At 44.4% G+C, this 12,329-nt stretch overlaps 1 protein-coding gene across 1 annotated transcript; it reads left to right on the top strand.

The window, feature by feature from the left end:
• Positions 1-9,132: 9,132 nt before the first annotated feature.
• LOC140306750 (uncharacterized) lies at positions 9,133-10,968 on the top strand. The gene is made up of 4 exons (XM_072385342.1): positions 9,133-9,203; positions 9,292-9,630; positions 9,767-10,253; positions 10,338-10,968. The coding sequence occupies exons 2-4, from the start codon at positions 9,306-9,308 to the stop codon at positions 10,966-10,968; spliced, it is 1,443 nt and encodes a 480-aa protein (XP_072241443.1). The 5' UTR covers positions 9,133-9,203; positions 9,292-9,305.
• Positions 10,969-12,329: the final 1,361 nt, after the last annotated feature.

Consider the following 12,329-nt stretch of genomic DNA (forward strand, 5'->3'; position numbering starts at 1 on the left):
TGCATCTCAAGATTGTGGCTTGATGGTTTTACTCAGTGTGTTTTTAAGACTGGTTGAATGTATCAAGAAGAGTCTTGCATCCGATTAGTGAGACACAGGAATTCCGTAGTGTTTCATGCTTTCAGTTTTTAAACAAATTTGAATTTGCATATTAGTTGGTCTGCCTTTATAAGACCACCATTTAGACCTCTCACCAGAAGAGCACCTAAAAGATTTCTGAGGAATGAGGACATGAATCCCGCCACATTTTGCATGGAAAGCAAGCCCTTTATAGTTTGACCTAATTTGCCTTCCATATTTGAGTATATACTGAAGAGACTGAAACCCTAAATTTGAATTGCCCTAAATCCAACTGCATTTGTTTTGCCCTATTTGTAAATCAAAGAACCTCAAAGATCCCTACGTGAAAACATATTTAGATCATAATGATTCTCCTTTTGTGAAAGGAGGAATTCATATGCTCTGCCCACAAGGCCTTTGTACCTTGTGACGCGCTCATGTGAGATTGAAATTTTACAAAGGCAACACAAGACCAAACGATGACAATAACCTCCACTGATCATGTCAAAGCTTCCTGGAGAAGGCGTGAATGGATCACAACATGCTCAACGAGCTCTTCTTATTCGAACACCCTCCCCTATAGTTGTAGGGCTCACGATGCAGATATCGCAAAACCCTAAGCCAACTTCAACTGTACCACCACAGCTGTTGATGATTTCCTCCACTGAAATTTGAAGCTAAGGAAGGATTCCTGGAGAATGCAGGCATCTATCCCTCTACCTCTCACATGCAAAGCGAGCGCTCTACCACTTGAGTTAATTCCCCTTTTTTTCCTTTTGTGAAGGAAGGGAGAATTGATTTCCTCCTTTCACAGCCCAGCGTTACTAATGAGGCTGCAATGTGAGACTGAAATTTTAGCAGCTGTTGTTGAGGACGCGAATTTTTAGCATCAAAACAACAGATGAGGGGACGAGGTGGCTGTACCCGCCGGTTTTTGGACTGCCTCAGAGGTCCTAACACTTCCGAACACATTCTGTCAGGTCCGAACAAGGTCCGAACACTTTCCTAACGACATCAAAGAGTTCCTAATGAGGTCCGAACAAGGTCCGAACAAGGTCCGAACAAGGTCCGAACACAGCCAAAAATGGGGCAAAAGGGACACGTGACGTGACGTCGGAGGGGGCGCGGTTAACGCTTTTGAGTGTCGGCCATATTTTTCTTCGCATACACTTGTGACAAGCATGGGAACAAGGTTTGTAAACTTGATTAATACTCATAAAAGTAACGCCATGTATAAGCCGAATGTTAAACCGTGGGACAAACAATATGCAATTTAATCTTCCGTCCTCTCGGCACTTTATCCAAGTTGTATTTCAACTTCCTTGTAACGTAGCCATTTTGCCAATGGAAGTTCTGCCTGTAATAGCGTCGCTGTTCATACCAGCATTGTGTGGCGACGGTGGGGATGTTAGTGATATGACAGAATCAGAAGACAAATAGTAACTGATTTTTTTGTTTATTTGCCTTATAAACTCTGCCGATTCCTCGGGGAAAGCCTTAAAATTTGAACTATCTTTTTTTGCATTTTTGTCCGTCAGTGCAATAGTAATTAATCGGCTATCTGTGGCGTTTTCTCCACTCTGGTAACGGAGCCTGGTTATGTGTTTGAGCAGAGCAGACAGATGTGTCCAGATGTATTAACCCTTGTTTTCTGGTCATATTTTTGTTACTCAAGCAATGTTTGTTGGTCTGGTGGACCCGCTGCATTTTTGGGGTTTTTAATTCAACACAATCAAACAATTTTATGTTAAAATACTCTACAGATGTTTACTTCATCCCAATTTCAAGCAATATAAACAACAAGGTTTTTTGGTATAACTATCATGTATTATTCATTTACAACTTTTTTACAACTTTGAACATTTACAAAACATAAGTAAGATCTCAATCTCAGCTTGGCTGCTGACCACTTGGTCCTGGGGCCTGCTGCTGTCTAGCTGTGGTTCATTCTCATTTAGGAGATAGCTGATGATTAATGTCATCCTCTTCTAAAAGTCACTGTCAGACTCTGAATTTGATCTTCATATTCTGAAACCTCCTCCCCCACATTGTCATCAAATGTGTCTGTCTTGACCAAAATCAATTTCAAGGCCTTGTGTGCGATGAATCTTTTGGTTGTTGCGGAGAATCGGTTGTATTAGTAGTTATCACTGGGAAAGCTATATTTATTGCCCCCCCCCCCCCCCCAAAAAAAAGAGGAATATGATAACAGGTGCCAGTGCGTGAATGTCGGTTTGACACACGCACATGTGTATAATTACAACAAACAGTTTGAAAGTAGTGTTTGTTTTACAGATCACCAAGAAGCTGGCTGGCGCTATTGGGGACAGTGCTGCATGGATGACAAACATCGGCAACGAGTTTGGCCAGGTTCTGAACTCTGTTTTGACGACGGGTGAAGGTGCAGGGTTGGAAGAGTTGTGCCATGGCATCGTCACTCGATACAAGAATGCGGGCCAAGCTGAACCTGAGGTCATCTATGTTGACCGGGACTGCTGCAGCCAGTCAGGTGGGTAAAAATGATAAAATTCTTTATCAAATATACGTTTGAAAAACTGTGTGCCACACACACACACACTGTTACCACTCCACTTGTGGGAGGAGGGGTACTGGCAATTGGGCAGCGGCTGACTTTGTTTTTCACAGGTGTGTCTTCAGTGGTCAAATTCTTCCACCCATGGAGGTCTGCAGTGCGCTTGGACAGCTTCCATTTCATGCGACGTTTTAACTGCGGCGTTAAGTTTACATTAAGTGTCTGCCTGTCTGTCTGTTTGCAGATGATTGCTCGTCTGTTACTGTGTGATTATTGTTACAATGTTAATAAAGTTTGATAATTTTACTTGAACCAAGAACAGCCTTCACATTTTTATTTAATTTCCATTTGCAAAACAGGACGACAGTGAGTGTGAGTGACATCCATTTAATGCAATTGTCAAAAGTGAAGCCAGAATTACTTGGAGAATTATTTTACATTTATTAATAAAACCCAACACTCTTTGTCTCAACCAAAGATTTTTAAAAAATACTTTCTTTGCTCAATTTGGAATTTGTTTCATTCACTTGTGTTGCACAAATAGTGATACAGATAGATAGCTAGTGTTAGCCCGATTTTTTCATTGGAAGCCCAAGAACAAGCTGGAGAAATCGTTTATTAAAAAAGTATTTATCAGTGGTCACATAGTAAAGTATATTGCAGCGCTGGACTCGGAGTGCCAGAGCTCCCGCAGGAAATCCGTCAGGCCGAGCCCCGTTATCCGGAAACATGTCATATTTATATTCAGCTTTATCTCACAGAAGTTGTTTTCACACTCGTCAGAGTATAATTGGCCAGTTTTGGGTGACATGCTCAGGCCAGCTGCTGTCCTTGTTGTGTTCTTTGGATGTGAGAAACAATGTGTGTGTATGTGTGAGTGCTGTTTTAGGCGTGGATCTAATGTACCAGACCTATCTACTCTACTAGAGATGTTTTGTCTGACCCAGTTGTTTATGTCCTTCTAAAGTCTTGGACCCTTTTAAGGTCATCGATTGTGCAGTATGAGCAGAGTGGAAAAGTACCAGCTAGGAACATTTAGGAAAATACAGAATATGAATTTATAATGTCTAAGAACAAAGCCAATTATAACACTAGTCTCTCAAATAATTGAGTGTACCAAAAAAAGAGGGGAAAAATGATGGGAGACTTATTTACATTTACAGTTATACACATTTTGTGTGCTGCCCCCTACAGTAGGCTTTAGTAACGTCCAAAGCACTGTGGTATGTTGGGGTGTTGCCACAATACAGGTTCGAATCCCACAAGAAACATGAAAATTAAATGGATGATAAACCTTGCAATAAGTGCAGAGGTGTGTGTAAACAATGTTGAGAAGATAAGAGAATAGAGAAAAGTGGATATAGTGTACGTTTTCTTCCTTTTTTTCTCCTTTTCTTTTTCTCTCTTCCCCCCCCCTCCTTCCTCTTTTTTTCCTTTTCCCCCCTTTCGGGCAGTCCCTTTTGCCCCATTTTTGGCTGAGTGGTTAAGGCGATGGACTGCTAATCTATTGTGCTTTGCATGCATGGGTTCAAATCCCATTCTCGTCGGCTTTCCATCTAAAGCAGTGTTGTCAACACTTGTTTCTGATTCCACTTTGTGCAAATGCATTTTTCAAACAATGCTTATGTGGCAATATTTTTATTTTAGCTTACATTAGGTTCATTAGGGGGATTGAAAGTGTCATGAACAATTAGTTTTCTGACTTCAGGGTAATCATGCTCTGAAAGATTACTTTTGCTTTCAGTTTACACCCACCTTTGACTTGTATATTAGCCGCAATCAGCTGTAAATGACTTTTTCCACAGAGCACAAGCAAGTTAAAGCTTCCTGGAGAATGCGGGCATCCCGCTATGTCTCGCATGTTAAGCAGGCACTCTACCACTTGCGCTAATTCCCCTTTCATTGTTGAGTAGAGACTGCAGATATCATGGAACCCTAGCGCCCCCCCCCCCCCCCCCCCCCCGTGCTCGTCCTAGGGTCATTTGCATTGATTTATGCTTTTTGAAGTTAATTGACGCTAAGCCATTTCCATGCAAGTGGGTCAACTCCGGGCCTGATGGGCACTTATTTGCAAATCAGATGATGTGTTCAGGAGCTATGTCAGTCTTTTCTTAGTGCTTCCAAATCAACGACCATTTCTGACCAAAAGATCTATTCCTCGATCCATCAAAAGGAATAGATCTCACGATTGTGGCTTGATGGTTTTACTCAGTGTGTTTTTAAGACTGGTTGAATGTATCAAGAAGAGTCTTGCATCCGATTAGTGAGACACAGGAATTCCGTAGTGTTTCATGCTTTCAGTTTTTAAATTAATTTGAATTTGCATATTAGTTGGTCTGCCTTTATAAGACCACCATTTAGACCTCTCACCAGAAGAGCACCTAAAAGATTTCTGAAGAATGAGGACATGAATCCCGCCACATTTTGCATGGAAAGCAAGCCCTTTATAGTTTGACCTAATTTGCCTTCCATAATTGAGTATATACTGAAGAGACTGAAACCCTAAATTTGAATTGCCCTAAATCCAACTGCATTTGTTTTGCCCTATTTGTAAATCAAAGAACCTCAAAGATCCCTACATGAAAACATATTTTGATCATAATGATTCTCCTTTTGTGAAAGGAGGAATTCATATGCTCTGCCCACAAGGCCTCTGTACCTTGTGACGCGCTCATGTGAGATTGAAATTTTACAAAGGCAACACAAGACCAAACGATGACAATAACCTCCACTGATCATGTCAAAGCTTCCTGGAGAAGGCGTGAATGGATCACAACATGCTCAACGAGCTCTTCGATTCGAACACCATCCCCTATGGTTGTAGGGCTCACGATGCAGATATCGCAAAACCCTAAACCAACTTCAGCTGTTGATGATTTCCTCCACTGAAATGTGAAGCTAAGGAAGGATTCCTGGAGAATGCGGGCATCGATCCCGTTTGCTGTGTTCCGTCTATTTCGCCAAAGTAAGCCCAAAGTAAGCCCACATTAGCCAATCACGTCTCCCTGTGGCTTACTTTTGACCAATCACGTCTCCTCCTGTGGGCTTACTTTGGGCTTACATTTGACCAATCACGGTTCTTCCCTCTGCTGGCTTACTTTTGACCAATCAGCGTTCCTCCCTCTCCTCCGTCATATTTTGAAGCATTGCGGTCAGGCAGTTCTCGTCTCTCCATCTATCGCTAAGGTAAGTCGTCCTGTTTCATTCCGTTATCGAATTGTATGCTTTTCTACCGTAAATAAATAGCAAAGGGTGTTGCTAAACTTAGCATAAAATGCAAAATATAAAAAGTTAAAAGTATGCGATGATTATGTGTGAATTATGAGCGAAGCGCTGTTTTATGAAAGCCGAAAAAACGGATGAATGAATGAATGAATGGATGGATTGATGGATGGATGGGTAGTTGGATAGATGGATAGATGGAGTAGTGCCAGGAGAGATGTCCAAATATTGACAGTTGTGTTTAGAAAAATGTAGCTAGTTACAGGTAACATGTGGGTAGGAGTAAAACGTTGCTGTCATGCTACCATATGACACGAATAAGTGCCGGTTACAGTTACAGAGTACAGTTAATAAATTTCACAGCAATTATCTTAGGCCTTAATGATCTTATGCTGCGTGCCTTAAAGCCCATATGGACAGATATACTGTATGTACTGAAAGTTAGCCTAATGGCATTTTCCATGGTCCTGTGGGGGGGTTGCGTGATGTTAATGTGGCGTTAATCCACGGATCTGATTCGCTGATTTTACTTCTGATTGAAAGAAAGATAAATAACCACCAGGTCCTCAGCCTAAGTGTGGAAAAGAAGCTCTGGCTGCACCGCCTGCTGTTTTTCACACCTCTGTGTTACAGCAGGTGCGAGGGTGTTGGGTGGGGGCGTGGCATGGATGGGAAGAAAAACACTTTCCCTCAGCTCTGTCACTGTGCCTCTTGCAAGTACCCATGGGATGTAACAGCCTCTGTTACAGTTTAATTTACACACTTTTCCTTATTTTCATTCACAGAATGTATGCATATCCAGTTTTTCGCCGCCAGTCAGCCAGTTCAACCAGACTTCTCATGGCGCCGTCGGAGGAGGCAAAGAATATTGTTTTGCTGCCTGTTTGCCTCACTTCTCCTTCATTAGCTCTTGCAGCCACTGTGCACCTTGAGGCCTGTGCCGATCCTCCACCAGCAGCGATACCAGGTCTTGTCATTCATCAGCCACCAGCTGAGCTCCCAAGTCACTGGAAGGGTCAGCTTCCATCTTTCCAGCAGGAGTGGATTCGGCGCACGTTATTCAAGGCCAACCCACGAACCGGCAAGCCAGAGCTAGTGACCCCGCTGAAGCTTTGGTGGCATCCTCCTCAGGCCCCTCTCATACACACCCAGCCTCCCGCCTCACCTGACCAGTTCTTCTGTCGGCCAGTCTTCTTATGGATGCCCCAGAAGATGTGGCTGTTTCCTCTCGTCTGTGTCCGTCCAGCCTGTGGCAAGCACAGACTAACAGCAGCAGGGCTGTACCAAACAGTGCGCAAGGTTTTGGACATTGATGGGTGGTATGATCTTGCCACTGAGTATCTGGAGTGCAAACGCTGCTCTAAAAAGTATCCCGCTTGGTCTGAGGACATCTTAGGCCAGCTGGATATGGGCCACCGCAGCCAATTTCCAGCTTTGCTTACATACAGGTAATTCATAATGAATGTCAACCATTATGAGGTGCTTACATTTGTGTTGTTCTTTAGTCATTACACTCTTTATTTTCCTTCGATACTCATGTGACATCCGGGTGCTGAGGATGATGAGGGAGAGGACAATGGGCAACAGTGTGACTCAACTGTACAGAAAACTGCAGGAACAACACAGCGAAGCGTGGATGCAGCGTGTCCTGCAGTACCTGACAGCTTGTGAACCATTCACAAGGTCCTCTGTTGTGCACACCCCTGCATTCGCTGAGCCTCCCCTCTTACCAGCCCTTCCCAAGCCCAAGTGGCTGTTGGCTGTGTATGCCAGGGATGTTCTTGGGCGACTACATGAGGTGAAGGCCAAAATAACCAGCATCTTTGGCTCTGTCCTCAAGATGGACTCCACAAAAAAGGTATCACAGCCCTGTTTATATGCAGAATTTTGAGTGTATACATAATGAATACTGATTTTAACTTTTTTTTTTCTAATCTTTTCTAATTTTATCTTTTCTGAATAGGTTACCAAGAAACTTGCTGGTGCTGCTGCAGGTACAGCTGCCTGGTGCACTAATGTGGGCAACGAGCACGGTCAAGTTCTTGTCTCGGTCATGACAGCCGGTGAGGGACAAGCACTTGACGTGATGGCAGCTGGCCTAATGAAGCGGTACAGGGCGGCAGGAGAGGAGCCACCAAAAATAATGTACGTGGACAGAGACTGCTGCAGTCAGCATGGCCTTTGTCGGGTGAAGGCCATGTTTGCAGAGTGGGATGAGCTTCAGGTGCGCCTTGATATCTGGCATTTCATGCGGCGGTTTGCTGCAGGCGTCACAACTGAGGCTCACCTCCTCTACAGCATTTTCATGGCACGCCTGTCCACGTGCATTTTCGAGTGGGATCCGGAAGATGTTGCTGCTCTTCGCCGTGCCAAGGAGAGTGAGCTGGCAGCGAAGAGGATTGGCCACATCTCGGAGGAGACGCTGACCACTCGCATTACCCGGAGGGAGTTGGCGCTGCACTGCAGGAGGAGGACCAGAGGGGTAGAGGAGACCACCAGACTGATTGGGTCACTGATCAGTCTGTTTGACAGTACAAGCGGGAAGGACACTCTGGGTGTTCCTCTGCTGGACCACGAACGGATCCAGCAGATATGGCAGGAGCAGAGGAAACACGTGGGCTGTATCCAAGACCCAGAGGACTTCCCGCTTTACATAAAGACGGGCACCCTGAAGAAAGGCGGTGTGGAGCTGTGCTGCTACAGGTGTGCCCGTGGCTCTACCTCCCTGGAGTCCTTCCACCTCCACTTAAACAGATTCATTCCAGGTATTGCATACATACGGGTTACTACCTATTTTTATTTTTTTCTCATTATCTGGTTGTAATTCTATTACACATTACAGATACTTCATAGCATATGCATGTCATATGTTCTGAATATCTAATGTGACAAATGCTTCTCTGTGCATTTACCCTTCAGGAACCAGTGCCAGTGATGCGCATTTCCAAGCGTATCTTCTGGAAGGGCTGATGCGCTGGAATGATGACCGGATGGAGGACGCCGTGAAAGGAGCGCCTGCTTTCCGCTCCTATGGCAGTGCTCTGAGAGAGGCAGTGGACCAGCTCAGCCAAAGGGTGCTGCAGAGACGCTGGGATGAGCGCTACCGCACGCCTGGAGCATACACAGGCAAGACATTGTGCCCCTTTCAACATGAAAAAGAACACCATGATTAATTTGATATTTAATGTCACTATTTATTAATCAGTTAAACCTTTAATGTATTAGAATAGAATAGACTATCTCAATATATATGTACAATGAGATTAAAAGCAACTCCTTAATCAGTGAATGTGAAGGTGCACAAGGTATCTTGATGCAGTGGGAAGGGAAAGTGTAGCTGCTGCTGAGCCTTCATGATGACCGCTGTGATGTTGTCTGTCCAGGAGATGTCAGCCGAGATGAGGACAAAATTATTAGATAGATAGTAGATTAGATTAAATATGAATTACTTTCTTTTTTCTGTTTTGTTTTTGCAGGTGAATTGCTGGGAATGGAGTATCTGTACAGCCAGACCGGCAATACACTGACTCCTGTGCTCCAGAACCCAGAGGAGGAGGACAGGCTGGTGCAGGAAGTCAATGATGAGGATGTACAGGATGAGGGGTTTGAAGAGGAGACCTTGAACGACATCACAGTTCCTGTGCTCCATGAGGATGACCCCTGTCGTGATCTGGTGAACAGGCCCTCATCGTTGATGACGAGTCCTCAGGCCTCTCCACCCCAGGCCCCTGCATCACCTGCTAATCTGCCGTCCACGTCACGTGATGGAGGACAACATCCTGCCGCCGCCCCTTCAGAGCTTCCTGACACTTCCTGCTCTGAAGAGTGAAGGCAATCCGTCCAACGAGGCTCAGGTAAGACACATTAAGGGCTATTTCAATCCAATTACATTTTATTTCAGATATATTACTATTAATCAGTTTATTTATTAGGGAGTAGTCATCGGTCCAGATGGGCTCGCTGGGTGGGACAAGGTCCAGGATCTCGCTGCTTACCTGGTGGGTCTCCGTGAGGCCTCTTACCTCACTGAGCTGCAGGTGACCCAGGTCATCCAGCTGTGGACAGCTCTCCCTGAAGGCGACAAAGAGCGGGTCAACTACCAGCCTCGTCATCAGCCGCGACTGACAAGTGGTCGTTTTAAGGCTCCTAAGCGGTCTGGAGTCACGCCGGGTGTGGAGAGTGTGAAGCGCTGCTTGATAGGACATCCTGGGGGGCCAGCACAGTGGCCCAGCACCAGCCGCTTGGTGGAGGCAATGTGCATAAGGCTGTGCACTTTGCACAAGACTACCACCAAGAAGGCTGGAGTTTCCACCCCCAGATGGTCCAAGATCCTGAGCGACTACCACCACATCCGGGACTTGGTGCTTAGCAGTCCCGGGGTCCTGGCTGAGACGATGATCCAGCTCTTTGAGCTAAATCAGAGGACACTCATTCAATGGTAGGTCAGGCACATTATTCACCTCAAATTGACTGAATGGTTCTCTAATGAATACATATCTAAGAAAAAATGGTCTTCTCTCAGGTTTCAACGGCGACAGAAGAGCCAGGAGAAGAGTGTCCTTTCTCAGGGAATGGCTCCAACCAACCCGATTCCTCTGGCACCCCACCAGCTTCCACCACCAAAGGAGAAGCTGGGGCTCCTTCCCTCCACATCTGGCCCAAGACATGAGTTTGTCCTCCCTCCAAATCTGGAAGGACAGGCTCCTGTTCTGCGGCCAGGCCGACGGCCAGCTGCTGCCACTAGGGCACACCCTATTTTACCCTCCTCCATGGCACCAGACACCGCGCAGCCCATGTCACCACAGTTTGGCACTTTCATCGTTAATCCAGTCAAAACTGTGTCACTGGTACTGACAGCGTCTGGTGCCTCAACTTCTAGTGCGGGCCCAGCTCCACTTATTCTGTCCCCTGCTGCTCCTGTGTCCCAGTACACAGAGAGGAACAGGCGCCGGCGGGCTCTTGAGGAGGAGAGTGGAGTCCAAAAAAGGAAATATGTCAGAGGAGTCGGCTACAACACCTGTAGCCAGTGTGGCCACCCGAAAACAAAGGAGTTCGGGCACAGCCGTCACGGGAATGAAACATTCTGCTCGCGTGCCTCGAACGGAAAAACACATGAAGAGTGGTTAAAAGAGAAAAGACCACCAGCAAAATAAATTACAACTGTTTTGCTTGTAAATATTGTATATCCATGTATAGAATGTATATAGTTTTTATGCTTTTACTTATTTATTTTTTTTACTTAGTGTACAGTTTTTTACTTTTCTGTAGTTTCACTTCAGTGTTTTATTAAAATGTCATTGCCTCATATACAGACAATAAAGACTCTTGATTCTTAAATATTTGTTTATTTTACTTATATGTCCATATACATTAAATCTGATTGTACCAACATTTAAGACTCCATATTGTCCCACAGCCTTTGAAGACACACTTTATTGTTATTATCATTACACAGAAACAGAAATAAACATTACAAGTCAATGAGGGGCATGTGATCTTAAAGCCAGCAATGTTCTTCATAATAAACACAAAATAATAAGTATGAATAAATACAATAATGTGACACTGTTATGGCATCACTCTTATTATTATTATGGCTATTATTATTATAATAACAATAAACAGATAAGAATTACTTGTCATTGGGGGCATAGAATCCTAAAGCTAAAGCCATGTTCTTAGTAATACACACAGAATAAGTATTAATTAATACAATGATCAGAAATCGCAATCGGATTTCTGATCGCTGGGGAGCGTCATAGCTCTGTCCGGCAGATCTCCGGTTCGCATCTACCTCACGCCAGGTGACTCAATTAACATACAACTAAAAATTTTCCATAATGCACAGAGATATCGCCTGAATATAGCTGCAGGGAATAATGTCAATGATATTTCTTTATTCTTTATTTTTTGGGGTCTTTTTGCTGGCGAGACGGGCGGAAAGATCGGCTCCCTGCCTTTGCGCAGCGGGCGCTCTACCACTTGAGCTAATTCCCCTTTAATTGGTGTGCTGAGAATGCAGTTTTCTCGTAACCCTAATTTCCCCTTGCACTTGTCCTCAGGTCATTTGCATTGATCTATGCGTTTTTTAAGGCAATAGACTATTATTCCATTTAGGTGGACGCAGGTTAACTCCAGTCCCCGTGGGCACTAATTTGTTTAGGAGCCATATCAGTCCTTTCTTAGTCCTTCCAAATTAACGACCATTTCGACCATTTCTGACCAAGCTAATTCCCCTTTAATTGGTGTGTTGAAAATGCAGTTTTCTCGTAACCCTAATTTCCCCTTGCACTTGTCCTCAGGTCATTTGCATTGATCTATGCGTTTTTTTAAGGCAATAGACTATTATTCCATTTAGGTGAACGCAGGTCAACTCCAGTTCCCGTGGGTACTTATTTGCAAATCAGATGATGTGTTGAGGAGCCGTATCACTCCTTTCTTTGTCCTTCCAAATTAACGACCATTTCTGACCAAACGATCCATTCCTTGATACATCAAAAGGAATAGATGTCAC

This window comes from Leuresthes tenuis, unplaced genomic scaffold (assembly GCF_036924035.1).
Source record: "Leuresthes tenuis unplaced genomic scaffold, fLeuTen1.0.hap1 SCAF_5, whole genome shotgun sequence".
Lineage (NCBI taxonomy): Eukaryota > Metazoa > Chordata > Actinopteri > Atheriniformes > Atherinopsidae > Leuresthes > Leuresthes tenuis.

Coding starts and splice junctions, on each gene's coding strand:
- LOC140306750 (XM_072385342.1), top strand. CDS start 9,306: ATGGAGTATCTGTACAGCCAGACCGGCAATACACTGACTCCTGTGCTC. Junction 9,631..9,766: donor AGAGCTTCCTGACACTTCCT/GCTCTGAAGAGT, acceptor TCATCGGTCCAG/ATGGGCTCGCTGGGTGGGAC. Junction 10,254..10,337: donor CAGAGGACACTCATTCAATG/GTAGGTCAGGCA, acceptor GTCTTCTCTCAG/GTTTCAACGGCGACAGAAGA.